The sequence below is a fragment of the Haliaeetus albicilla genome, chromosome 3, assembly GCF_947461875.1.
Source record: "Haliaeetus albicilla chromosome 3, bHalAlb1.1, whole genome shotgun sequence".
Taxonomy (NCBI): domain Eukaryota; kingdom Metazoa; phylum Chordata; class Aves; order Accipitriformes; family Accipitridae; genus Haliaeetus; species Haliaeetus albicilla.
Window position 1 is genome coordinate 42,308,622 of NC_091485.1, and position 27,969 is coordinate 42,336,590.

The 27,969-nt window shown below is 41.6% G+C and overlaps 2 protein-coding genes across 4 annotated transcripts in view; one reads left to right on the forward strand and one right to left on the reverse strand.

Moving 5' to 3' along the window:
- The window catches only part of RPL7 (ribosomal protein L7), a 197,424-nt gene that overhangs the window by 8,906 nt on the left and 160,549 nt on the right, over positions 1-27,969 (reverse strand). The window lies entirely within an intron of this gene.
- Positions 990-27,750, forward strand: RDH10 (retinol dehydrogenase 10). 2 transcript variants are annotated; one of them, XM_069779525.1, is made up of 6 exons: positions 990-1,682; positions 2,227-2,465; positions 22,331-22,429; positions 23,813-23,958; positions 24,301-24,432; positions 26,351-27,750. In XM_069779525.1, the coding sequence occupies exons 1-6, from the start codon at positions 1,391-1,393 to the stop codon at positions 26,472-26,474; spliced, it is 1,032 nt and encodes a 343-aa protein (XP_069635626.1). In that variant the 5' UTR covers positions 990-1,390; the 3' UTR covers positions 26,475-27,750. The 2 variants fall into 2 exon arrangements, with proteins under 2 accessions (XP_069635626.1, XP_069635627.1); XM_069779526.1 differs by having other exon boundaries at positions 2,230-2,465.

Genomic DNA, 27,969 nt, shown 5'->3' on the forward strand with positions numbered 1-27,969 from the left:
CCCACCCGCACGGGGGAAATCGCTCTGCGAGGGCACGCTCTGCGCCCCGTCCCCCGGGGCTGGCAGGGGCCCAGGAGCGGGCTGCTCCCGGCGCTGGGTGCTGGCCAGCCGGTCGGGTGGCCGCAGGGTGCCCACCTACAGGGAGCGGCAGTTGTCACCTCACGGAAGAAAATCTTTTCCGCATGCTGGTACTTCGGAGCTCCCACTTCACTCGGTGGTTGGTTAGATATTAACAGCCCCTATATTTGGCTGACCGACCAAAAAAACCCCAGCCCATCAGGGCTTTTTGTTCAGCGGTTTCTCACAGCTCAGCAGAGAATCCCGAGGCACGCAGGCCTCGGGGAAGCTGTGGGGACCCCGGCGGCTCCCGGCAGCTCGCCGCTTCCGTCCCTCCTTGGTCCGTGAGCACGAACCTTTAAGGCTCGTTCGTGCTCTTGCAACCCACGCTGCGGCGCCGCGAGGGCCGCTGCAGGCCCGCCCTGACGCGCCGCTCCTCTCCGGCCAGCGGAGCCCGGGGGCGGGCGGACTGGCTGGCCGGCCGGCCGACCCGCCGCCGCCGCCCTCCGCCACGGCCGCCGCCTCAAGATGGCGCTCTGGCGGGAGGCGCGCGGGGCGCCGCGCACCCTGGGACATGTAGTCCGCAGCCCCGCGCCGCCCGCCAGAGGCGGGTCTCCGCCGAGACCCGGCCGCTGGCGGCCGCCGGGGCGCCCGCCCAGCCCCTGAGCGGCGCGGAGCGCCGGCCGGGCCCGTTCCCCGCGGGCGAGGCCCGGCGCGGCCGCGGGACCCTCCCCCGGCGGCGGGGCGGGGCGGGGCGAGGAGGGGCCGCGGCGGGGGCGGGGGGTCCGGGGAATGCGGGGCGGGCTGGGCCGGCCCGGGGGAGGGCTGGGCCGGCCCGGGGGAGGGCTGGGCCGGCCCGGGGGAGGGGCCCGGCCGCCCGGCCCGCCCTATAAAGGGGGCCGAGCGAGCAAGATGCTCACTGCCAGTAGCGGGGCCGCGGGCGTGCGGGGACGGGCACGGGGAGGCGGGCGGGCAGCGCCGTGTCCGGGCTCCTTCCCTGGCCCGTGTGACTGAGGCAGGGCGCGGGGCCGCGGCGGCGCCCGGCCCCGAGTGCGAGCGGCGCGGGGAGGCGGCGGCGGGGGGGGGGGCCGGCCCTGGGCGGCGCGGCGGGACCCTCAGCAGCGGGAGCGGAGCCTCCCTCCCTCCCTGCCCGCAGCGGGAGGTCCCGGGCAGGGGCGGCCCCGGGTGGGTGGGGGAGCCGGGCGGCGAGGAGGAGCCGCCCCCGCCGCGGAGAGGCTCTGCGCCGCCGGCGGCCGCCCGTCCGTCCCCTCCGGCTCCGCGGGCGGCCGCGCCGGGAGGCGCGGGTCCCCCCGCGCGGTCGGGGTCCGGCAGCATGAACATCCTGCTGGAGCTCTTCGTGGTGACTTTCAGAGTGCTGTGGGCTTTCGTGCTGGCCGCGGCCAAGTGGCTGGTGCGGCCCAAGGAGAAGAGCGTGGCGGGGCAGGTGTGCCTGATCACCGGGGCGGGCAGCGGCCTGGGCCGCCTCTTCGCCCTGGAGTTTGCCCGGCGCCGGGCGCTGCTGGTGCTGTGGGACATCAACACGCAGAGCAACGAGGAGACGGCGGGCATGGTGCGCCACATCTACCGGGAGATGGCCGAGGCGGCCGCCGCCGCCGCCCCCAGAGGTAAGCGGCGGGCTCCCCGGGCTGTCCCCGCCGCCCGGCCCGGGCCCGGGCGCTGCCCCTCGCCTCTCACCTGCCCCGCCGCCGGCCCGGTCCGGCCCGGCCCGGGGAAGAGTTAGCCGAGGCTGCGTGCGCGGCGGGCTCCAGCCCGGAGCCGCTCTCACCTGCCCGCCGTGCGGGCAGGTGAGAGCGGCTCCGGGCTGGAGCCCGCCGGGCGCAGGGGCGTCAAGCGGCCCCGCCGGTGGGTGCCGAGGCCGGCCCTGTGGCCGGGCTCCGCGGTGGGGAGCGGAGACCCGCTTCGTGTAGCCTTGGTCTCCCAACAGCGTCTTTAAAACCTGCGGCTCTTCCTAAGACGCTGTGGCAGCAACAGTAAATAGACGAGTCCTTGCGTACTGTGGTGATGCCAAAGTAAATAGAAGTTTTACCGTGAGGGAAATGCGTTTGCCGTTTCCACTCGACTGCTTGTTTGAACGTCAAAATACAACTCGGAACTTTATTTCCCACCCCACACCCCACCCCGCTCTGTTCTCTTGTCTCTGTTCCGTAGCAGCTGGAGATGGAGAAAAAGATGCGCTGCCCCATTGCAACTTGCAGGTTTACACGTACACCTGTGATGTGGGCAAAAGAGAAAATGTCTACTCGACAGCCGAGAGGGTCCGCAAGGAGGTTGGCGAGGTGTCTGTCCTGGTTAACAATGCCGGTGTGGTCTCCGGGCACCATCTTCTGGAGTGTCCTGATGAGCTTATTGAGAGGACCATGATGGTCAACTGTCACGCACACTTCTGGGTAACTATAAATTCCCTTCTGCTGCCCTTTTTTGTCAGTTAATTTTGGGAAATTAACCGTTGTTGCTTAACTCCTTCAGTTTTGCACTTGTTCCCTTTCATTTGCAAGCTTACCACTTTAGGGGTTTTTCATTTTTAACTTACTGTTCTGTTTAACAGGAATGGTGGGTATTAAGATCATTAACAAATGGGTTTGAATCAACTGTATCTTCCTAGAATCCAGAATTCTAAGTCTTGTGCCCTTTTCTGTAGCCCTGGATATGAAATCCTTCGCAAGCGTAACCCCTGAGTCTGCTTAAGGGTTGTTACTGTTAATGAATGGCTTCTCAGCCTTCCTCCCATAGTCTTCTGCCAGCATGTTAGTAGCTTTAAGATGCTGTTTTAATGATGGTTACAATAGCAAACTTGCACATTTCTGGAAAAAATACTTAAAACCCCTGCTGGAAACGTTGTTGGAATTGCCTTCAAGGCAAATTGTTCCTTTTGAAGGCTGGGAGGAAAGGCGAAAAAGATTTCTCCAGAAATCAAGCCAAGAACACTTTTTCAGGAATCCTGCGTATTTGTCCTCATAGCTTTCTCTGGGGGCTGCCAGTAAAAGTAAGAAAATCTTTAATATGGTTTCTGGGGTGATATTGTCTCCATAACTAGCAGATGCTAATCAAGGAGAACAAGCTATGTGATCTTACTATTTTTGTCTAAATTTTGTTTTCCTGTGTGGTTTATTTTTAAACCTACAGTAGTGTGGGGTTATATAAATTTGAGTGTCAAAGGAGGGCATGATGCACACTCGGGTTAGCATTAGCTGTCAGACCGAGCCCATTGTTAGTATTAAAACTGTTCGTTGGTCCTTCAAATAAGGTTATGAAATACACTTGCATAACAATCAAAGGATTAAGCAATCTGAAATATACTTCAACTTAAGCCTTCTTTGGCTGGTCTTACCTCTTCATAATAAAATTTTGTAAAACGCCTCATCTTCACAACTTAGAAGGCCCTCCCAAACCTAACTTTAACATGGAAGTGAAATGCTGTTTCATAACCCTAAAGGAGCCCCTCCAAAGCTGCACTGTGAAACACTTAATGGCAGAGCAGTCTTTTTCCAATGTATTGTAAAGCTTGCAGAGAGAGTGCTTTAACTTCAGTGCACATGAGATGGTGTGTTTGGAAACTCTTTTTAAACTCTGAAAGTATATTTTAAGGCAATTTGAAAAGTTCTGAGAAAGTTCATATGACTTCTTACAACTAAGAACTCTGCGTGTTCCCCTTCATGAAAGTTAAATTGATGCTTAAGCAAACAGAGATGTGCACTAGATTTAATGACTGTTATTGATGTGGTTTAAATGCCGAATTGACAGAGTTTCCAAGAACTCTAAATTATGACATCACCATGAATTAAAATATGGGAGGATCCTAAATTCTCCAGCTGTTCTTCCTTCAGGCCTAAGTCATACACTTATTTATAACATTGTTTCAGAGACCTTTTTAAAGTACCGTCTATGTTCTGAGTCTCTTACGGTAATAGAAAACTAAACTTAGAGTCTAGTATTGCTATGATTGGGTTTCCATAACAGTTTCATTCATTGCTAAATGTTACAGTGTGAAGTGACTTTAAAATTAAAAAAAAAAACCAAAAAAAAAAACCAAACTACTCCAAGAAGGTATAGTTAGATCTGAACTGTGGAACTTGAGATCTTGGCTTAAGCTTCTAAGGAGCAGTCAACACCCTTTATATTTAATTGAGGTTCTGTTTGTATGTACACTTCCTGCAGATCTTGTGTCCTGCTTTGTTTTTCTTTCTATTTTTTGGTGTTGGCAAAGCTTTTTTTCCTTGTCTTCCCCTTCATGATCCCAGAAAAGGTTGGCTTGACCAACAGTGGGTGGACTTCTGTTAAAAGTAATAGTACTTAATTCATAAGATATCATCTGAATCAGCTGATTTGAAGCCAACTTTTTTGATGCAAGTCTATGCTGACTTAAATAGAACAATGTGTCTAGATGTGTGAAGTCTTATACAGCTAGTCTTTTCCATGTCAGCTAAACTGGTGGTCCAAAAGCAAAGCTAATACTCTGGAGTATTATGTAGGCTTTTAACTATTCTTGGAGGATGTTTCATCCAAAAAGCTGTAAATGGATTTTATAAAGACATGGATCTTCCATGTAATATTGCTTCAGTAGTTAAGTGTCTGTACTTTCTGTGTTTTTGTTGGGGTTTTGTTTGTTTTTTAATGTGAGAGAGAGGAAATTCTTCCTCATGCCTTGATCATTATCAAGCCTCAGTGTGCTTCTATATAAAAACCTAAAATGGGGCTCTAGTACTGTCCCCTTAAAACATCTGAAATAAGATTGATTGTCTGTTCTTCATGCAGAATGCAGGTGATCAGAGCTTGTTTTATGTAGCAGCTGTGATCTGAAGGCTGCCCAACTTGAGCAGTAGGCAGTGACATGAAAGTATGGCTCCGTTTTGCTATTGTGATTCCAACAGGGCTGTGTACCATATCACAAACTGGCAGTCAAGAGAACCTTAGCTGCATGCCACAGCCTAAACAGATGCTTTCCATTTTGCTGACATTCATGATTTGTATAATCCTTCCTATGAGTGTTCTACATAAACATGTCACCACTGCATCATGTAGCAATTTCCACAGCATAAAATCCACTGCAGTATTAAAAACCTGTTATTTCATGCTGTGATAACTTGAATGCTTCTGATATTGAAAACATAGGGACAAAATTCATTCCTGGTTTGAAACAAGCCAGCTCTGGTTTACTATAATTTGCAGATGCATAAAACTGTAGCAGGAGTGTAACACTACCTTTCCTGCCAGTCTGTTGCAAGAATAATAACTTACTTGGCTGCACTTGTCAATTACTGGAACTGAACTTCTGCAGACTAGGAAATTTTCTTCCTGTGATATGTCAGGCTTGAGATTTGAAAAATGTTAAAACACAGTATAATATAAAGCCGTTTCTTAATCAGTTTTAAGCAACAATAGGAACAACAGTTTTTATTTCCTGTGGTTTTACAATAAAGTTTAAGTGAAATATCAAAATACTGTGTTTTAGATTGTGGAACTGTATTTAATAAAACTACTGTACAAACTCTTATTTCAGGACAATTTGAGATTCTTGTACCTACTCTAACACTTTTTTCCTGGAAGAATAAAGCTGTTGCTGGATAAGTAGGTATTAATATTGTACATCAGCATAGTACCTGGGAAATCTTTCTAGATTTGGTTGTTGAAAGGGACTCATGGAGCAGCAGGGGCAAGGCAATGATCAGGGCCTGTGAAGTTCTGTGATGTGAAAGTCCTTCTGTACAGCAGATCTTAAGTATTTAAGCTCTGAGAGAACAGTGATCTGCATTTCCCTGTCATGTGGATCCTTGAAAACTTTAGGCTTAAAGCTCTCTTAGAGGAGTTCCCTTCAACTTACCAAAAGGGGGAAGCAAAAGCATTCAGCTCCAGCTCTGTCATTTATTAAAAAAAAAAAAAAAAAAAAAATCCACATAGTGAGAGACTAGGGCCCAGAGATTGAAAACTTGTGCACTGCTGTCTTAACTGGAGTGGGTATGTTCATTCACTTACAAATGACTTTATTTTTGAGGTTATGCAGGTATATTTGTCTTTGTAGGAATTGAACAAATCTTTTAGATCAGCCTGACACTGATACAGAAAGAGATAAATACTGAGTAAATAGGGAAATACTACCTAAGTAATTAGAATATTTGTAGTCTAAAACTTCTAAAACTTAAATGTACCTTGGAAAGAAAGTTAATGCAGAGTTAATAAATCAAATACCTATTTATGCAGCTGCTGTAGTTGTCAGTCTAATTAGACTGACAAGATTGCTGAAGCCTTCAAAAATAACAGTGGCTTATTATCTATAATGTATCAATACTTACATATTGTTATTCTAGTCTTTTCAAGCTCCCTGGTGTTAAATAAGGCTCACTTATGCCTATAGTTTTAGTTTAAATATAGAAGTATTGCACTTAGTGTGCACACTGAATCTTCTACAGAAGAAAAGACAGCTAGCTTAAGTTATATTATTTGAAACTATACCATGCTGAGTCTTGTGGCCTGTTGGCATAGCAGTTTGATTTTTGTTTTCATCTCTAGGATTCTAGTATCTATGATCAAATATAGACACAATATTCCACTGACAGGCCAGCTAGATATATTTAGCATTTTGGATAAGTGGAATTAGCTACTTTGTGTTTTTTTTTAATTTCTTGATAATGTATCCCAAGATGTGTAAGTTTACCTACAAAGTTTAATGTACAAGTTCGTGACTTTTTTTCTTTGAAAAATGAGTTAGATCTACTTCAACCAAAACATGTGCATGTGATCCAAAAAGTGTCATCAAAACTAACTCTTCCCTTGCAAAATGATTCAAACTGCATGCCATCAGTAAATTACCCTGGACAGCACATGTGTTTCATATACTGTGGTAGTGTGCTGGGTAGTGAATATGAAGGAAAAAGCAGTGATCTTCTTAGCTACGGAAATAGTCATATTAGTTGTACTTAAAACTTATAAGTCCTCTGGTATGGTTCTGCAGTTCATATGTTTTTGGGTTCATTTCTCAAGAAACTAGAGGGAATCTATCAACTGAGAAAATACTGTCTTCTGGATGCATGCTGTAGAAAACTACTTTCCCATTTTATAAAGGAATGTACTTAACACAGGTTTTAGAAAATAAATGGGTGAGTATATTTTTTTTTTTGAGTTTGAGTGGGCATGAGACTACTGGCTCAGAGCTTTCCTCACAGATTTATTTTATAGTCTACCAGGAGCTTGTCTAGCATTGTATCAAGCACAGTTGTCACAGTCTGCAATCTTTAACTTTGTAACCTGTTTCTTGCTATCTGTACCTGTAATCTAACCTTGTAGTCATGTTTTAGTTGTAGTGATTGTTTTCAAAGAAATAATTGGAAGTTTTTCAGTTTTCTGATCCTCTTTTTTTTGGGGGGGGGGGGGGGAGGACAGGCACCAACCCAAACCATTTAGTTAGGTGCCTGGATATCTAAGCTTTGGCTGTAGAAGTGATCTTCCATCTGTTTCAGAGAAGATATGGGTGAGGATAAAAATGACTCTTCAGACAATGTACTCACTGAAGAGTCAGCAAGCATAAATAAGCATGTTGGGATGGGATGGTGGGTGGGTCTTAGTCTTATGCAAAATGCCCCTTCATATTTGCCTTGTGTAGGAATCCTATGAATTCAAGCACCTATAATTGGGATTCCAGAGTGCTGTCCACCAAACTGTGGTTGTTCCACTAGTCCCCGAGGTCTATTGAGGCTGTTCAGTCATGGTTCTCCATTGCCTACTGTATCTTGATGATAAATGAGTAGTTACGTATGAAGGAGTCTGAACAAAACAGCTTATAGCACTCTTGTTTAATTAGCAACACTTCCATCAGGGCAGTGGGAAAATCATATCGAAGATTCTTTGAATGTGTTACAACACCAACCTTCCTATGTATACTTTCTGTGCTAGACCATCTTCCTTGCGTGGTGGAGAATGCTGACCTCTTTTGTTCAAACAGCAGCTGAATTCATGCATTTCCCTTCCTTCTCTTTAATGATGTAAATAAAGTATTTGATTTTCATCCCAGTCAGTTAACAAATCTGAAATGACCATTCAGAATGTTTTTCTTAAAGTGCTTCAGTTACACCTGAGCTTTTGCAACAGCTTCTCTCAGGCATACTTGGGAAACTAATTTGCTGTGCCGTTTTGAAGGTGTATGGATCTTAGACTCTCAAACAACAGAAAATAGAGATTCTCAGATTGTGATCTGTGGATTGTTTGTTGCCTGTAGATTGGTGTCCAACATGGTAGCATAAGGTGTGATCAGCCAGTTACTTTCATGTGCTAAACTATATGAAGTTTGAAGAGTTTAGGTGAAAACGGTCATATATTTCACAGAACAGCAATGTGAAAGTTCCATTAAGGAAAGGGAAAGTTGTTCTGAAGAGATCATGCCAAGACTTTTCAAACTATTTGAAACATATTTGAAGTATTAATAAATTATTAGTGGCTTGCAATTCTACAGCCATCTAAAATAAAGCTGGAGTTGCAGTATAGCTTGCGGAGGTAAGGCACTTGGGATAATCTCCTTCTTCAGTCTCCTGTGGCTTTTTCTGAGGGTCAGGGACTTGTCAGCAAACCATATGAATGCTTTCAGGATTGCTAGTATACTCTGAAGAAATGGTCCTGGATGAGCGATCAGCGTGATGATTAAATTCCTCCTGCTTATGGAATGAGGTAGGTCAGCTGAATAAGCAAAAATTTCTGCATTGACTTTGGTCTGATATTATGCTGTTACTCGTGAAGGATTTGGGGAGACAGGAAAACCTTGAATGGAACGATAGTTTTGCCAGCATGGTGCCTAACCTTGCTAGAAGTGAAAAGAGTGGCTCTTCACTTGGTCAGTGAAATACTTAGTCTAAAAGATTATGCGTATGCCTTTCTTGTCGTGTGGAGGTTAGGAGAGCAATAGAGTTTAAAGTTCCAGATTCTTCTATCTACAAGTAATATCCGCTTTTATTTTATGACAAGCAGCTAAGTTAATGAGATCTCATTATGTTATTAATTTTCTGTAATAACCAAGTGACTATAGCAGAATTCTAGAAGACAGGCATGTTCATGTGCTCAGCTGTGGAGAAAACTAATCCTAATTATGATGTGGTTAAGTGTCCTGGTAACCCAGCGTTTGCATCACTACCTAAGACCTGTCTTAACTGATCTGTGTGGGTGAGCAATCCTCTTCTGTAGCTCTCAGTGTCATTAATTACTATGACTAGACAGGTTGAGGAAAGATGAATGTTATGTTTTCTAGCACCATCCCTGCCATTTTAGCACTGCACTGCTAAAATCTTTTCTACTTTTTTATCAGCTGGGAAGTATTATTCTTTCCCCATGCTTCTCATGCTTTGATTTCGCTTCTGGGGTATTGGGGGTGGGGGGGAAGGTTTTTGTTATGTATCTCTAGTACTAAACCTTTCCACGGTCCTCTGTATGTAAAAGCCAAAACATCACTCTTGATAAACCTTGCTCCCTTGACCTTTGAGGTTTTCTGGCTATTCACACTGGTGGTAAAACTGAGTTACTGATACCTGTCTGTCTTTTGTGAAAAACAGTAGAGCATTTCTGCAAAGGCAAACCGAAGCTGATTTATGGGTGATTCTATATGCTTTTACCTGTGGCCTTGGGCTTCTTAGTCTGTTTAAAAAAAAAAAAGTCTTTCAAAGTGCAGTTACAATGTAGGTGAGTAGGCATAGACTTTGAGATTGGTAGAATCTCAATTTCTGAGGGTTTAGTTTGAAAGAAGATGTGTCACAAACGGGGGAGAGATTTACATCTGTGCTTACACTTCTGAATGAACACTCTGTTCTTGTAAATAATTATATTACTATAATGATTTATATGCCAGTCAAATTAACACTTGACACGAGTGAGTTATCACAACTGGGATGGGAGGGCATGGTAGGCCAAGGAATGCCAGAACAGCTGTGGAGCTGAGGTGGCTGACTTGGTGTAAGCCTTTTGAAATTCAAGTTTGTTTGACTGTTGAATTCTGCACCTAAATGTGCCCCGGTGCTGGTCACTTCTGCCATCTGTTTGAACTTGTGTGACAGCTTTTCAAGCACTCCCCTTTCAGCATTGGTTTAGAAAAGTCCTTGAGCATATGCTTAAAAGTAACTTGTCCAAAATCTCTGTTGATTTAGAATGAAACTACAAGGCAGCTTAGTGGTAGCAAGCTGTCATGTGGGACCACCCCTTGAATCTGCATCTTACCTTGCACTAGTTTTGGTATTCGTCAGATCCCTGGGTGAGCCAGTTCAGCTCACTAACTTGTCCAGAGGGCAGGGAGGAAGGCTGTTCACTTTCTTGGCCAAGTTGATTAGTTTTTCTGTTTGGAGACTAGAATCACCTCATCGACATTTCAGACTTGGACTAGCCAGTGTATGGGGTGTGTGTGCTGGGGAAGGGGTGAGGAGGAATAGGATAAAACCACATAGCTATAAACAGGACCTCTGTGGCTGTCTAATGAAACCTCATTCTTGGAGAGATTTTCTGGAATAGGATTTACAGGCTCTAAATAGTTAAGTAGTCATAAATGGTTCCAAGCTGTAGCAAATCTGCCACTGGCATAACAGTCTGAACGTAACAACCTGACTTCTAAAGAGATTCTAGTATTTTAATTACACACTGTTAAAAACCCTTAGATAAAGGTAAGTTAGTTTTCTGAACACATCAAATAATGTTGTGTTAACAACTCTAGCTTATTTGCCTTGCACCAATGCTATGATTGCTGTTGTGTACCTTCAAGAGCAATGATCTTTGTGCCTACTGCACTGTTTGACTTCTCTGGAAATCAGTTGTACTAACACTGAATGTGGAAAGACCAAGCCAGAGCTGTGTTTCACCTTATGGGAAACAAGCATAGTTTCCACAGGCAGGCAAGGGAAGGAAGTATCTCTGTGTCTCTGAAAGCTCACCTCCTAAGAAAGTGAGCAGTTTGCTGGTGTTTGATTAAAATGCTTGTGCAAGTAGAATCTTTGAAAATTGTATTAGTCGCTGGTTTGGTCACTGTATTAGCTGGAGGTTTTTTGTCTTTTTAGCCTTTGTTGGTTTATGAAGCGAAAGTTTACCTGCTAAGACTATTTTCTGTACACCCTTTTTTCAGAGGGTGGGGAGAAGTATGAAACAAACACCTTGGTTTTACAAACCTCTAAGCTCCATGCATTTTAAAAATGTTACTTCTCATTCAGTAAGTGTCGAAACCAGGACAGTGAGTTACTTCATAAGAAGTTGGAGCCTTCTAGGGTCTTACTGTTTCCTAAACTTTGAAGCTAAATTTCCATTCAACTATAATATCTTCTTTATTTTTCTGTTTCTACTAAGTAAGACTGTTAAGTGAAAAGGGAAGCTTTCCTTCTAATCTTGTTCCTCTTGTGAGATACTCTGTTATGGCATAATCACTTTCCTTTTTTTTTTTTGAAGTAATTGATTCAAAACAATGACTTAGTGACTGAGTTGGGGAGGATGAGTAAAGTGACTCAGCTTTCATCTGCATGCAAGTACTATAGCAATTGCAGTACTAATGAGGTACTGGCCTTAAGGTATCTATAAAATGTGAGACGGTCTTTTTCTGTTTAGACACTTCTTGAAAAGTCTGTTACATAAATTGTAAAACATGAATGATGACTTCATATTTTCCGTAAGTAGTTCTGACAGTACTGTTCTCTAGTAATTTTTTGGAAACATAGAGACTAAAATACCAAATTTTACTAAATATTCCAGGGGATGACTAAGCTTATGGCAAGCTGTATTTAAAAGTTGGATTGTGTTTCTGTTCACTGAACAGAATATTCTGAGCTCTTATCTAATAGTTGTTCTAAAATGAATTTGTTATGTGGATTTTTCACTGACTCATAGGGGCATGTTTTCATTTTTGTCAAGATTATCAAATAGCTGGCAATAAATAACTGCTCTCCAAATGGTTGGACATTTGCTGCAAACTTGTGCTAATGAAGGTGAGGGACTAATGTGTTTGTTACACTAATGTCAACATGGCTCTGAAACACTACAAATCCTTTGACATGGCCATTTGTCAGTATATAAACAAAGTAGAATTTCTAGTCACTTGACTTCAGGGCTTAAACCAGCTCTTGTGGAAAGGAGTAGCCAAGTGTTAACTTTTTCTATCACTTGACCAGCAAACTCTAAAGTAATTTCAAATTTCACATTTGAATAAATGCAAGTTAGGTCATCTTTACTGATAGATCTGCCTGTGGAAGAATACAAGGTTGGTGGTGCTACCTAGTGGGATTGTGACTTAAGTCCCTGAATTTACAGGAGTGTAACTGGGCTGTCACAGCCATGTTGGAGCTCTGTGTGAGTCTTGGAAAACTCAAATGCTGACATGGTAGATCTTAGCAGATGGATTTACTTTCTTTAAACTGCATGTTACTTTTCGGTGGCTGCTGCCAACTGTGTAATACTTGCTCTAAATTGAAGAGTAATTGTGGTTTGGTAGCTATGATAGTCTGAGAGTAGAATGAGATTAATATTTGTGGAGAATAAATATCAACTCATCTAATAAGATGCCTCCAGGTGGGAGGGAAGAGGTCAGCTTTTGAGCATGAGTACTTTGAAAGCTTTAGTTCTTATGCTTGGTTATGCCTTAAATTTGTGCTGGCTGGAGAACTCTGCACATATACATTTGTTCCAAGTTCCATTTTGGTCTAGACTTGTATCTTGCTTGTTTGGCAGCATAAGGCAGACTAAACATATAGCTGGGCCTCCAACAGCCCTCTTACCATGCCATCTTACCTACTACTAATCCTTCTCAGCTTTTAGATTAGTTTGGCATTTGAAATCCACAACAAATGTCACTAGCAACTTATGTTCTGCACTTTTACACTGCTTAAGCAGAGATACTGTCTTTCTCCCTGTTCATTGCTAGCTGTTGAGAATCCAATATGATTGCTCTGTCCAAGCTTTAAAAGCCATTAAAGTTCAAAGTGGGCAGAATTCTCTGTGAGGGCTCAGAATACCCTTAAGAAGCTGGCAAGGGTTACTGGAGTTACTGGAGAGCATCTAATAGCTGGGGGGGTATCATTAGTTTTTGAAAACAGTATGGTATGTGGATGTTCCGGACTCAGCTGAAAATATGTTAATTCCATAAGAAATTCATCTAGGTGTTCTGCAGGGCTTCACTGGCCCCTCTCTCCAGCTGAAAGGACTTGAGACCAAAGGAGAAATGGAAGTAGAACAGTCACGGTTTCAGACAGAGCAGGATAATTTATTACAGGCAAGAGCTCCTGTAGGGGAGATATGGGGGAGGAATTGGCATCCTTTCCATTTAGTTAAGATTCTGTGTTGATAAACTTGCAGTTAACATAGAGACAAAGAGTGCAAGGTCTCTGATGGCTTATGAACTCTGTAAGAGGAAGGGGAAGGTGCTGTTGAGCAGGGAGTTGGTATACTTAAGTGGAGAATTACAGAATGGTTGAGGTTGGAAGGGACCTCTGGAGGTCATCGTGTCCACCCCTCCCCCTGCCCAAGCAGGGCCACCTAGAGCTGGTGGCCCAGGACTGTGTCCAAACAGCTTTTGAATACCTTCAGGGATGGAGGCTTCCACAGCCTCTCTGGGCAACCTGTGAGAATGTGCTTCATTTTTCATAGCCATATGAAATCAAAGATTTTCAGACTCTGGAGGGAAGATGTCTAGGTATACAATCAGTGATTTAAACACTGATATATACTGCTATATATATATGAAGCAGTTATACATCAACAAAGCAATATGTGCAAGTACAGATAAAAGTAGACAAATTGGTGTGCATGTCCATTAAAGGCATCTAGATGCTTCCACAGAAATGACTGGTGGCATATAGTCATTAGAAAGATAAGACACTTTACAGCACGGGCCTGACATCTGAGGGTAGAAATAATTTAAAAAGCATGTAAAACTAAAATCTGTTTACTCTTAAAAAGAATATAAAAGTTCTCAGGAGCAGAAAGATGGAGACTGCATACTAATAACATAAAGGCTCTAACTTCCACTTGCTGGTATAGAAATAACAAGGGTAGTTCAGCTTGAATACCTGAACTTCTTCATGCCCAGAAAGCGTATAAAGTAGTGGCCTCACTAAACAGAAGTGAAATGTTCTTAAGGAGAAATCAGGGCCACCTTTGGCTGTGTTGTATGTACCTAAACCCCTGCCCTAGGTAAAGGTGCACTCAAAATCTAGAGTGATGCAATGGTGGGGGATGCAGAAAAAGCTTTATGTAAGAGAGCTAGGAGTTTGATAAGCAGCAGACCACTGTGAACCTTAGGTAATGATACCTTTTCCACCTTGACTCTCAAGAAGAAAGTTTCTGAAGCAGGAATTGTATTATTTAGGTAGCGTTCTTGAGTACTTAACCTACAATTCAGATGAGAGGGAGAACAAAGCTGTTTTCTACTCCAGTCTTAGTTACCCAATTTGGGGTAAGATCACAGGAAGTGAAGCCCTTAAAGGCGGGGGGGAGACAATGTAGTGACATAAGGTAACAGTAACAAAAGTTTCTGTTGCAGTGTCCTTTCCTAAGCACTCTTCATATCCCACTCTCTGTAGACACAACCCTTTTTCAACTAAGCCTTGTTAACAAACTATACAAAAGGCAATTTAGCCAGGCACTGTTCAGTTGCCCTAAACATGGCATAATTAGTTCTAGCAGTAAAGAGTGGAAATCAATGATTAATGTTTGAGAGATAACTAGTGGTATTAGTTTCCTGTGATTATTTTTTTTTAATAGCATTACTTATCTTATCTTTACTGTCTACCCATTGTAAACAGCTTTGTGGCACTAAGTTCTGATTAAGGAAACTACTTAATTCAGTTTCAGCTTTCTTCTGATATAGTCGACATGAGTTGACTCCATGTAAGAGGAACCACTACAATAACTGAACCATTCACAGGAAACAGTGGTAACTATTGGCTTTGAAAATTGAAGAAATTTTGTAACTGGACCCTAAATACTACAAATGCTAAACAAGGTAGTAATGTAAATATGGACTGTAGTATACTTGTTCTTTAGCAAATGACATTACAGACATTTGTAACTACTAACAAACCCCCTTACAAACTTCAGTAAAGATTTAACCTCATTTTGTACAACTTTGGTGCTTCTCAGCTGATTAAACGTGTCTGAGAAGCAGGGGATTTTAAGTCTGTGGATCAGTCATGAGGGTGGAGAAAACAGGAACGTTAATTACTAACATGAATTAATGAATTAAAAACAAGTGATTCAAGTACTAGCTTATGTTTTTACTAAGCTAAGACTTCATGTACTTCAAAGCAGTATTTCATGCAGAATTGGAGAGAGGAAAAAAGATGCTTATTTCTCTGTAAATCAAATACAGTTTTAAATTAACTGATGTTTCTTTTCATTGTGACTTGGTTCTTCAGGGTATTTACCTTATTTTGCTACCTTCACCTCTTAACCTGGGTAGATCTTATCTGTAGTTTCACTCTGTTTGCAAATGTAGGATATCCAAAGTATTGGGGGAGTGGGGTGGGGGGAGTGGCTTTGCTTCCTTGTTACTCATCATCATTACAGACTCCTGTTTAAGTCCATCTTGTTCTTTCATGAGCTTCTGGTTGCAAGGCAACTGTAACATTATTACTGTGCATGTATGTTAAGCATTAACTGCTGTTGCAGTTCAATATTAAAGGAATCCCCATGGCCCCAAAACAGTGGGTTTTTCTGTGAAGGACAAATAAAGCTTTAGTGAGAAATTGAAGGTTGTGTTGCCTGCCAGGAGCAAAATAACTAAGGGACTCCTTTCAAAATGAAATATTGGAAGGTCTAGCTTTTTTGTTTTGAATGCAGGGCCTGTTCAAGGCACACTTAAGGGCAATTCTTGAATAGTTTACTTTCACGCTTTTAATACATCTGTCTATGGAAGCTTGGCTTGAGGATGTCATGTGTATCTCCTGATCCTTTTTTGCTCCAAAAGGATCTGGGTAGACCCATCAACAATCCAGAGAAATCTGTGACTTTCTTTTTTAATTCATTACTTTAGGAAGATTGGGCAATTCTGGCGTATTTTTCATTATCATTTCTTGAGAATAGAAACTGAAGATCAAAAATAGCACTAATTTCCACAGCTATTCAAATATTTACTTACTGGCTAATTATACAGAAGGGGCCCAGCACTTATTGAAAACAGTCAGCAGAGTCATCTGAGCTTCTTTAAATCACAGCTTTGGTCCCTTATGTTAGCAAGGCCAACAGTAGTTTTAGACTTCTGTCTCCCTTCTGTATTCAGCCTGTTACTGGCAGAGCCATGTCTTTTGTGCTGTGTGGTCTCTCTAGTGTTCAACCCGGGACTTCGTATTTTCATGTAGTCTTAGCACAGTTACTAATCTCACCTAATATTTCAGAGATGCTTGTATAATGGAATTTAAGAAGGATGTGGAGGTAATATGGGAAAAATAATTGAGATGATAGTGCAAATGACAAGTAATTACTCTCAGTTCTCATTGGAACCAAACAAAAAAGCTAGAAGGAAAACAAATGGTTAAATCCAGGCTTGTAACTGCATGCTTTGGTGTGTGAGAAGGCATTTTGGATATTATAGCCTCTAACTTGGATAAATTCTCCTTTGAGAGTTAAACAGTTCTAGGTTATGCTTTCAAGGCCTCTTCTAAAACTACTTGACAATGGCTTTCACTGTAATCCTGTAAGTGAAGTTCTACCCTGTGTTTATAAAATGTATTTAAAGTGGTTATCTTCTGAAATAAGCTGGGCTGTATGGCTGTAGCTGAAAATAACTTCAGTGTATTTACTGATAAGCTTGCCATCGGGTTTTTCTGCCTTTTCAGGCACCTCTCTTTCCCTTTTAACATACAGTAGTGTATTAGTGCTACACTACCCGATTTGGACAAACCTACTTTAAGGCAAGGCTGCCACAGCCTGTCAGCAGAAGAGTTAGAGGTGCTATTTTGTCAGACCTTCGTGCATTCCTTCACAGTTACTGGAATGGAAAGAGAAACTGGGGCATGTGGAAATCTCTGTATTTTGTTCCATGGCGGAGTGAGTGGCCACATGCTGTCCTGCACAGGAGTAGGAGAACCTTCACAGTGGTCTGTGAAGAAGAATGGGAAGAAAAGAAGGCTGAATGCCCATGCTGAGGGAGAGAGGATATAATGCATATTTTAGACAAAAACTTGGAACAACATTTTCTTGTCACCGGCTCCATTGCTTCATGATAGTAGTTACAGGATTAGCTAACACACATGGCAGCAGGCTGTTATGATCTCTGGTACCTTAGTTCCCAGAGCTGTCTGGATAAGTCCTTGACTGATCACACCAATGTTGTTTCTTGGGTCTGGCCAAATAGAGTTCAACACAAAGGTGAAAATACACTTACCCAGATGTTGCACTCACTTGCGCTGTTATGCAGCTGTCTTGGCAGTCAGGAATAGCTGTGGCTTAGGAGGAAGTGTCTTATCTGTTATACCAGTATACCACTGTTGTGAATAACTATAATGATGTAAAAACTCACCTGTTCTGATCAGCCCCAGGAAAATAACCATGCTCCACCCTCCTTACCTGAAGGGACTGTATGGAAAATAAGCTATTCCTCTGGCATAAAGGAATTTCTGCCTTACAGTAAAGTAGCTTGTTTATGCCATCAAAACAGTTTAAAAGGGCTGTTGAACATTGACAGAAGGCAGAAAGTATGAAAAAAATTACTGTATTGAAAAATAGAAACTTAAAGGACCTTACATGTTGGTACCTGCTTTATTTCTTTCTTTGATATAAAGACAACTCTCTAAACATGAGGTAGCACGTACTTTTCTACTTTGGTGTGCTTTCTGCATTCAGTATCCATTGTCTTGAGCTGCATACAGCTAACATTGTTTTCTGTGGATGCTTGCTCTCTTCTTTAAGAATAATTAATCCAAAATTTAATTAAAAAAATCACTTTCCCAAACAGTATTTCTTCATATTCTCATTTGCTGTATTTAGACTAATTTGTCTTGACATTGCAGCTGTGCTGTTCTTTGTGTTGCACAATCTTTTGAGTTTTGTTTCATTAAGAATGGAACTAAAGAATTTGGGGAAGGGGAGGGAAGAAGTGCTAGACTGTTAGAAGTTAATTTGCCGTAAACCAAAATGTTGAGAACAGATTATGAAAGCTATGAAGTGACATGTAAGTGCTTGTTCAGTTTCACACTTGTGAGAAATAAGTCATTAAAGCTGTGTGCACATGAAATAGATGTTTGGTTACAGCTACTGGGAATAGTTTGTTCTTACTGGTATATTCAGAAGCATAGAGGAAAATGCCTAGAAGATTAGAAATTGATCTCTAGGTTCCAAAAAACTTAAAGGTTAAACTAGCTTGAAAAACTAGCTCTACTCTCTGTTCAGAAAGATTTTGTATGTTCTCTCTCTCCTACCTAGTTGCTGTATCTAAACTATACTGCAGGTTAGAAAATGCATGTTTGCACTATACTTTGGGGGTTTTCATTTTTTCTTAAAAAAAAAAAAAAAAAGGCAAAAGCTAGTTCTGAGTGAAGAGGATGCTTAACTTAAATTTCTTGATGTTTAACACTGTGTAACTTCCTTGATTCCTCATCCTGATGCATCACAACACAATTCCTTTCATCCACTATATTCTACTTGGTGGTTTCTCCTCAGTGTTGAAAAGCGTGTTATGTTTGTCATTAATAAAAGACCCAGCTCTGACTTTAAGTACTTAAATGTTTTGGTTAACTGTCTTCCTCTGCAGCTGTGAGAGGTAAAACTGACTAAAGGATCAAACCAGAAGGCAGATAGTTTGATTAAATCACTTGAGTTGATTTGAATTATTCTGGGTGCCTGGTTCATGACCTCTAATGCCATGGACAAAACACATTGCTTGGTATCTTCTAACACTTTTTTTTATGGAGGATTAGCATGTCCATGCATCATCTCGGAAGACTAATGTGGGCTGTGCTACCTGTTCAGACAAACTCCAGATGGGAAGGCCACCCAGGAGGCATCTTGCCCCGAACCGGTCAAACTCTTAACTAGTTTCTCAGCAGCACAACAAGCACACAGAAGACTTCAGGTCTGGTAGGCAGATGTAGCTGAAGCTGAAAGAAACTAGAAAAAAGAAACTAGGTTCATCTGGTTTATGTAACAGGCTGAAAAACTGGGGACCAGAGTATGGAGGAAGCTGCTTTGATTAAGGAAGTGGGCTGTGCCAGAAGCTCAGTAAGAACACTGATTTATTTGGGGATTGCTTATACCACGAAAGAGAATAACTTCACTTTGGGATTGTTTTTCCCAGCAAGAGGAGGCTGGGAGGAGCAGTGGGCAAGCCTTTACTCTGAGACTGGAAATGTGTCCCCCCATAGGGTGTGTCTGCCTCTGACTGTGCTTGTTTTCGAGTACTGACTCCCAGCTGTTGCAGATGGCTGGAGGATGGCAGCAACTGAGATGACTTTCTCCGATATCCATTTAGCTGAGATGTAGATAGTTGACTGCTAAGTTTTCTACATATGATAGTTGTGCTATCTTTATAGGCTGCCTCAGCTTCAGGTTTGAAATGGATTTGTGGGATAATGTCCCATGACAAAGTACAGGGGCCTGCTCTGAACAGGCTGTTTCAGAACACTGAGGTCTCACGCAAAGATTTCCATGAATTGCTAATTGTCTTCAAAGCAGAAGAGCTGTGTTTTTTTCCTATGTGGCCATAAATGGCCTTTTAAGTGTTGACTTACATGAAGTGGCTGTAGTTCTGCTGATGGGAGTTGTTCGCTCTGCACTTGAATTGCTGAAGACATCACCCAAAATTGTCCTCAACAGGGTTTATTCATCGTGTGCCAACGTCATCTTGGTTGAAAATGGGTTACTTTAGTCACAAGCTCTGAAAACTCAGTCTTTGTAATATTTATGCTTGGAAAGCGTGTAGCATAGTTGAGTGGGCCTTCTGAAATTTACTGCTCTGCAGTTGTTCTGGTTATTTCCCATACCTATATATATGCCTGTGAAAATTCTCTTCTTCAGCCATAGATAAATATAGATGCTTATAGACACCTAGGTATAGTTCATCATATTTGGAAAAAAAAAAAAGGCAGTGCTATAGTATAGATAATAGAAAAACCAATCCAACAAAGCTTGGTGCACTTGCCTGTTGTTTATCCCTTGGAAGAAAACATTTATTTATGCCTTGAAAGTGGTAGGAAAAAAAAAATCTATTGCTGCTGCTTTCCCTTCCTTCTCTCCCCCAAGACAAACTCCAAGGCGAGTGCCCCATCATTTCTGTAGTTGCTGTGGTTTGCAGCTAGAGCTGCAGTCTGCATTATCAAGTTTTCTGGCAATGCGAGGTAGCAATCAGTCATTCCGATGTGATGTGGACAGATAACTGAGATAAGTGGAAACTGCTGATGGAGCTGACTAATGCTCTGGAGGGGAGTAAATTGTTAGCAGGACTGAACTGGGAGCATGGATCTCTTGCAGGGATAGCATGGAGGATCAGGGCTAACACACACTGTCAATGTTGGGGTGCATAAGGCAGGCTGCAGGTAAATAACACAGTGTAAAACTTCAATGCCGTCCAAGTGAAGCCTCTTACCTTTTGAGACCGTGCTGCCCTGTGATGACTGGGCTTTGTTGCCATGCAACATGGGAAGAGAGGCTGAAACTTTGTGTGCCTGGCACAGATTAGTTTAACAGCGAACTAAATTCTTGTCCAAGGCTCTATATAAGAGGTTTAGAGATCCCTGCCATGAGGCAAGAAACAAATGCAAGGCAGCTTGCTCTCAGATTATTTTTTATAATTGGCTTCGTTATGCAGTTATGACAGAATCTAGGAGTTGTATGAATCAACAGTAGAAAAGGCAAGGAGTCAGGAGGTCTGTTAATCTTCTATCATCTGCCAGCTGTCCAGTGAAAACACTCTTTTGTGTGGTGTTAGGAGGTCTGGATTAGTCATTTAACACCTGCAGGCAAAAATGTTGTACAAGAACATGTGAAAATCATTAGAGCAAAACTGTCCTGACGTCTGTGATTGGAAAATGCAGACAGCATAAGAATGGAATTAGATGGATTCAGCTGTAGCTTGCACGTCTTTTTAAGAATGCAGCTGACACAACTCAAACCAACAATTAAGCAAGTAGCAAATACTTAAGGGGCATTTGCACGCTCTGAGTTTGGATCCAAATTACATGGGAAGACCAGGTTTCTGGAAGGATTAAACATTCATGATACTGAGTGAATTAGAACAGAATAATGGCTCTGTCATTAACAGATTTATATATTAACTAGGCATGTTTGTGATCAAAAAGCATTGTATGAAGTTCTTTAGCAATTTAAAAGTGATCTCGTATAGTACACTGACAACCTAGAAGCTGAAGTAAATTGTAACTACGCGTACCATTTTACTACTGCATTGATTTTTTCAGCATATATGGTGCTCTGCTTAATACCTATTTAAAAAAGGAAAGTGTTGAGTCAGCTTCAGAAAACAGATATGGCAAAGGTAGGTATTCTAGCAGGGGTGATCTTCTAGCAAATGCCTTCAATTTATTCCTTAAAATTTAATTTTTTAAAGGTGTTAACTCTGACTTGGGTTTTTAAACAGAAACAAACTTTGTTATAATCAAAACATAAAAACTGGAGGTTAAAATCAAAGTTTCATCTTGAGACTTGCTTTTGTTTTATTTTGCTTTATTTTGAGAAGGAATTGATAATAGAAATTTATATCTTGTCTTTTTAGTTCAAGCAATGCTTATGGATACTAATAAAGATGGAAAGTAGTTTAGACTAGCAGATGTTTATTAGATGTAAAAAGTAACATCAGCAAAAGCTCTGCATCTAATATTTCTTTTAATGTAAAATGGCCATGATGGTAAGTTAATTGGATAAAACTAGCCATATCTAACTTACAAAACACACTGTCAATAATTAGAACTGATAATCGGCACTGGTCTTAACACAGATGTGCTGGATGGTGTAATTAAACACTTTGCATTCCTTTTTCTCTCTTTAAAAAAAGTGACTTCCATTTTAGGGTCAAATTATCTCTTTCTGATAACTAGTCTCTTGCAGAAAAATAAACATGTCTGAGCTCAATTGATCCTTTAACCTTAGGATTTCTGGAGATATAATCCTTGCTGCCTTGCTGTCTGAATTCACAAACAAGCTGTAGATTTTCTGTTGGCATTTTTGACAAACTCAGAAGTTCAAAACCTGTACAGTGACCGTGCTTCTAAATTCTTGATAATAAACTGAGAGGTTTTGAACACTTAGCACTAATATACTATGTTTGTGGTGTGGTTTTTTATTTTGGGTTGGTTTTTTTTCTACTTTGTAGACCACTAAGGCATTCCTTCCCAAGATGCTGGAAATGAATCATGGACACATCGTGACAGTTGCAAGTTCCTTGGGACTGTTCAGTACTGCTGGAGTGGAGGTTTGTTAGACTATAACAACAAATTTGGCACTTCTTGCTTAGGATAAGTTTGTTTTGTATTATCACCTAGAGAAAATAAAGTCAAATCTTCAGAGATACTTGGAAGCTATGGTGTCGAGTACCATATCAACACATGGCTCCCTGGGAGTGGGATCCACGGAACTTGGGCAGCCACCGTATTCACCTACTTGGCAGGTGGACTTGCCACTTACAGTGAAAGCCTAGGATGGCTAAGGATTTCAGAATGCTAAGTGATCTTTGAATTACCTGATAAATTTAGGAACCTGAAAAGTGGCCACCTACCTACTCCTGTCAAGATCTTCAGTGCTAAGCTTGAAGCCAAAGGCAAGGATTTTCAAAAGTAATGTTTCCTGTTTCTGTGAGGAAATGGCTGCCAGCTTTCCTTCCAGAATATATGGCTCACCTGCTTTACTAGGCTCTCAGTTATAAGTGTTAGCTTGTCTAGTTGCTAGCAGCTGTTTGAGAACATCAGTTTGTGGGACTTACTTGGTACATAAAACTAGGTTAGAATTAGAGCCTGTTATCTTGCTTTTTGGGTTGTTAGCACAAATGCAAGTGTGAACAAAAAGCATTGAGTTAGTGAAAATGAATTAATGTGTCTAATGGAATAATGGTCATATTACCCCATAAGCATAGGCTGCTTTGCATATATGTAAGGCTCAGTCCAAGACCTTAAGCTGCAGTGTTTCATAACAGTAATGGATGAAGCTGGTGTAACTTCAGGCTTTTACAGTATTTACTGTCTTGAGAAAACTACAAAGAATTTCCTAGACTGTGGGTGTGACCACCAGCAGATGTGGACACATCCAATGGAAAACTCTAATGCTACTACTATCTGTGCAATTATTTTTTAATGTTGCTGAACTTAGTATTTTTATGAGAGCTACAAGCTATATCCTTTTCTGCAAATTAAATAATGCACTCAAATCTCCATTATATCTTCTATTGAAACTAACCTTAAAAATAAAGCATTTAGTATTTTTACACCTATGCCCTGCCAACTCTCCAAGCTTTTTCAAATCTGACCCAAGGTAGTATTGGGTATCTCATTCCTTTGTTGTAACATTTATTATTAAGCAAACTGGTAATTGGAGTAACTTGCCATGTGAGCCTGCCTGATTCAAAGACTTGAATCCAAGGTAATATCCTCCTACATTCAGCTTTCCTGCTTTCATGATTCTGTACTAATTGCCTTAGAAGTAAAGTGATAAATGAGTTGATGTGATGCTCTATTCAGTGGGTGTCTTTTGTTACTGCTTTGAAAATCTGTGCAGGCTCACCTCAGACGTGCTTTGGTTTTGAACATGATTCATATCTGTCCTTTTTCAGTTGCCTTTTTTTCTTTGTTCATTGCCAACACAGGATTATTGCGCCAGCAAATTTGGAGCTGTAGGTTTCCATGAGTCTTTGAGCCATGAATTGAAGGCTGCTGAAAAGGATGGAATCAAAACAACTTTAGTCTGCCCTTATCTTGTAGATACAGGAATGTTTAGAGGGTGCAGGATCAGGTGAGTAAAATTCTCCTTCTGCTTTGTGTTTGCACTGTCATAAAAGTACTTGAAGGTAACTAAACTGTTACTATAAAAATATTAAAATAAGTATTGTATCTGCTTTAATATATGTTAGCATTAGACTCGGAGAAGAGACTTTCTGAATTTACTGTGTCTTCTGTCCTTTTCTACTTAGGCAATTCAAGTTTTGAGCTATAGTCTTTGTAACTTAACAGTGAATATAAAAAAAAGTGACATTTTTGTCCCTGCTGAGGCACTCCAAAGAAAGTGAGTTAATGAACTCTTCATTGAGGTCTGTGGTCCTTTATGTATCTTACTAATCTATCTTAAATATTTCAGGAAAGAAATTGAGCCTTTCCTTCCACCCTTGAAACCAGAATACTGTGTGAAGCAGGCTATGAGAGCTATCCTTACAGACCAGCCAATGATCTGTACACCTCGCCTCATGTATATGGTCACCTTCATGAAAAGGTAAGAGCTGAAGTGCCAGTTCATTGGCAATACAGTCTACAGAATGCTAGTAAAATACATGAGCATGTCTGTTTTCTAGATATAAACAACTTCCCACCCACACAGGCCATGGGTGCTATTTTGTTAGAATTCATAAGTCTCTTTCTTGGCTTGCATGAGTATAGGTTGATTGCTTGGGAAGATCCATAAAACTGAGATCCCATGTATTATGCATCCTTGTTTTACCCTTCTGGTATCTTCCGTCCTCCTTAGATTCCTATTTTATCTTCAACAGACTTTTATTTCCATTGTTTGGGTTCCTCCTTGGGAATGGGGTATGAGGCAGCTTCCAGCAAAGGAACCTCTAGTTCTCTAGAACCAGTGTGTAGGAGGCCCTGCCTGCAGATTCTCTAGGACTTGCACAGATAGGGTAAATAAACTGAAAATCTGGACATTCAGAATGAATTTTCAGAGTCTAAGTTTGGAGGAAGGACTATTTAAAGGAATTACCTCCTTTGTTCTGGCTAACACACTACAGTTTTTGGATGGGAACTCTGTCTAATCTGTAACCAGGCTGACATTTCAATGATGCAGGGTAATACAGGAGTTGGCTCAATTCCGCTGATGCAACATCACTTGCATTCTAGTTTACAGAGAACAGCTTCACAGCTGTCTGTGTTTTTGTTTTAGATATGTAGTGTGTAGGAGGAACCTTAAAATACAGTGTTGTCTTAACTTTCCTTCTGCAAGGGATGGTTGAAACTGAGAACCCTGGTGATTTTTTTTTTTTCCACTTGCAAGGCAGTGGTTCTCCTCTGACTCGGGTCTCTCATGGTGGGCAGGCTCACCAAAGACTAGAGAAGCCTTCACCGCTCACCTCTTTCCTGGAAGAGAGTATGTGTGTGTGTGTCTCTTCTGCCAATAAATCAAGGCCACTGTCAGCATCTTTAAGAAGTAGCTTCTTCAACCAGAAGCACTCTCTGCACAAGCGGTGCCTTATGCAGCAACAGTCACATCAAAGGCCCTTTGGGTTGTCTTGGCTCAACACTTTAGCTTCCAACAGGGAGATCAAAGCTTCTGCATAATCCATGCCCCAGGCAGCAGCACTTAGATCAAAGGCCCTCCAGTTGCTACTGCACAAGCAGTACTACTGGCAGTGAGGACACCTGTACCAGTGACATCTACTTCTCAGTGCTTCAGTGGTCATTACTTGTAATGGCTAGATTCTGTGTGCTGCTTTCCACTGAATGAGTGTCTGTCCCTATTTCCAGGGGCTGAGGAAATCCCATCTTAGTCCTTCACTAGAGCCTCTCAGTACTACACTTGAAATAAAAGTAGTATTTTGTGGATGTGGGAAGGAGGGGAGGGTCTGTAGCCAGGTATCCTTCACATAGTCACCTCTTGGAATTTTAACTGGAGGAGGAAAAAGGAAATTGCTCTCTTTACTTCAGGCCTTTCTTTTTGAGGATGGATGATTAAGTTTAGAATATAAGTCAAGGTTGTTAGACATCTGGTGATCAAAGAATGGCATTAACTAACACTAATCCCACAGTAAAGAATATCTTAAATGTCTGATGACCTCTGCTGATGTGGCTTTGCAGAGATGCTTTACTTTTAGTAGGCCTTCTGTGATGCCCTTGCCACCCCCACCTCTTTAAAACAAGCTATCACACTGCTTGTAAAGAAGCAGCAGAAAATCTGGTCTAAGTTGGAGGCATGTGAATAAGTAGCCTTTTCTTCCTTTCTGCTTGCCTGTGTGGTTGGGACTCTAGAATTTCAATTCTTTCTGTAAGTATCCCTGTGAAATAAAATCCTTTAAGACTCTTAAGAAGCCTCTCCAATAGCTATTATGTGGCTTTTAAGGAGACTAAGTACATAGTGTAAGCAGAGGTTTTGTTTTATGCTGTCTTCTAACAATTTTATAAACTCTTTTTCACAGTATTCTGCCCTTTGAAGCAGTTGTATGCATGTACCGATTTTTGGGAGCAGACAAGTGTATGTACCCTTTCATTGCTCAAAGGAAACAGGCTACAAACAACAATGAAGCAAAAAATGGAATTTAACACTGTTCTGGATGGACTAACATTTATAGGTGATTACAATAATGTTACATGACTGAATTGCGAAGTGCACTTGCATCTGACAGATGCAAATGTCAACATCTTATTGTGGCATTCTCTTGGGTCCTAAACTTGTGTATTGAACTCTAAAAATCAATGGATTTTTATATACTGTAAATAAAACTGACTAGGGTACTTGGAAAATGTGATAGGTAAGCAAAGTGAATTTACAATGTAGCTGCCACCATTGTCCTTTAGAATATCACTGTATGTACAGTAAACTAGTCATACTACTTGTTGTAGGGATGCACTGTCTGATATCTCTTCCTCAGCCTGCCAAGGCTTGTAAGAGCTGTCTCCAACTAGAAGATGCGATGTTTCAGAAATTGTTTGTCTTTCCCTATGTTACTTGGGAAAGGGGAGGGGGGAAAATCTTGAGATTTAAGCTACTGCTCATGGCCTTTTAGCAAATTCAAGGACAGTTTCTGAATGCATCGCTTCACTTGTTCACCCAAGCTCTCTAAAGGACACATGGCCAAATTGTGGTGTAATTCTCTTTTGTAGCAACTGTGTGTGTTCTATTTAAACAAAGATAAAAAAATTTGTAAATCTCTGCCAATTCAAAGGCAAGTGAATGTCTCAAATACTCTCAGAGCAAATTTGTACTGGGCATCTGGTTTTCTAGGAATGCGGTCAATGATTTAAACTGACTTTTTTCAAGTCACTTGATTTGAAATATGATCTGTTCTCTTTCCCTCTATACGTCAGAGTCCAATCTGCTGTTGCGGACTATGTTTCTTTTCTTCCTCCTCATTCTTACTTCCGACAGAGTTCTCCTACCCCCATGAGGAAGCTGTTGTATTAAATTTCTGTAACTGGACTTGTGCCTACAAGACAAAGCAACTCAGCTGAGATACAAACTGTTTATGTAAGTGCTGGTCATATGCCAATTATTAGCAAAGGAAAAATAGAATAATGCCTGATGCAACTCTACATGCAGAATATGGAAGGGTGTAAAGATTTCTTTTTGAGTTGTACTCACATTGTAGAACAGCAGATGACACTTTTACAGTATTTTTTGTAAAGCGAACAATTTTGTGCCTTGAATTTGGTAATCTGTATTAGTGAAGCATTGTAAAAGTGAACTTCTACCTCTGTATCTTAATGTATACCATCCACCTGTAAACTATTGGGCAAATTGTGATTACTTTTTTAGAATGTCTTGTTAAATAGTGACCAATGCCTGTGGTTATTAAAGTGAGCCACCTTTTCCTTAAAACAGTGATTGGAATGCTTCCTTTAAAGACTAAACTAATGCAAACTACTTGTGCCTGTTCCATAGCTCTTTAGTATCAACACAGTTCAAATACTTATTGCTCAATTCCTGTATCCACTTTGTCAGCTACATGGTTTACAGTGTAATCTCTTAAGTCTATCAGTAAGTACTGTGAAATTAGGCTGTAGGAGCTGACAGTTTTCTGTCATTTCTAAACTCATT

What these genes read in the sequence shown, in the direction of transcription:
- RDH10 (XM_069779525.1), top strand. Translation starts at nt 1,391, where the DNA reads ATGAACATCCTGCTGGAGCTCTTCGTGGTGACTTTCAGAGTGCTGTGG. An exon ending in CGCCGCCGCCGCCCCCAGAG is followed by an intron (nt 1,683 to 2,226) that starts GTAAGCGGCGGG and finishes TCTGTTCCGTAG; the next exon opens with CAGCTGGAGATGGAGAAAAA. An exon ending in ATGGTCACCTTCATGAAAAG is followed by an intron (nt 24,433 to 26,350) that starts GTAAGAGCTGAA and finishes TCTTTTTCACAG; the next exon opens with TATTCTGCCCTTTGAAGCAG.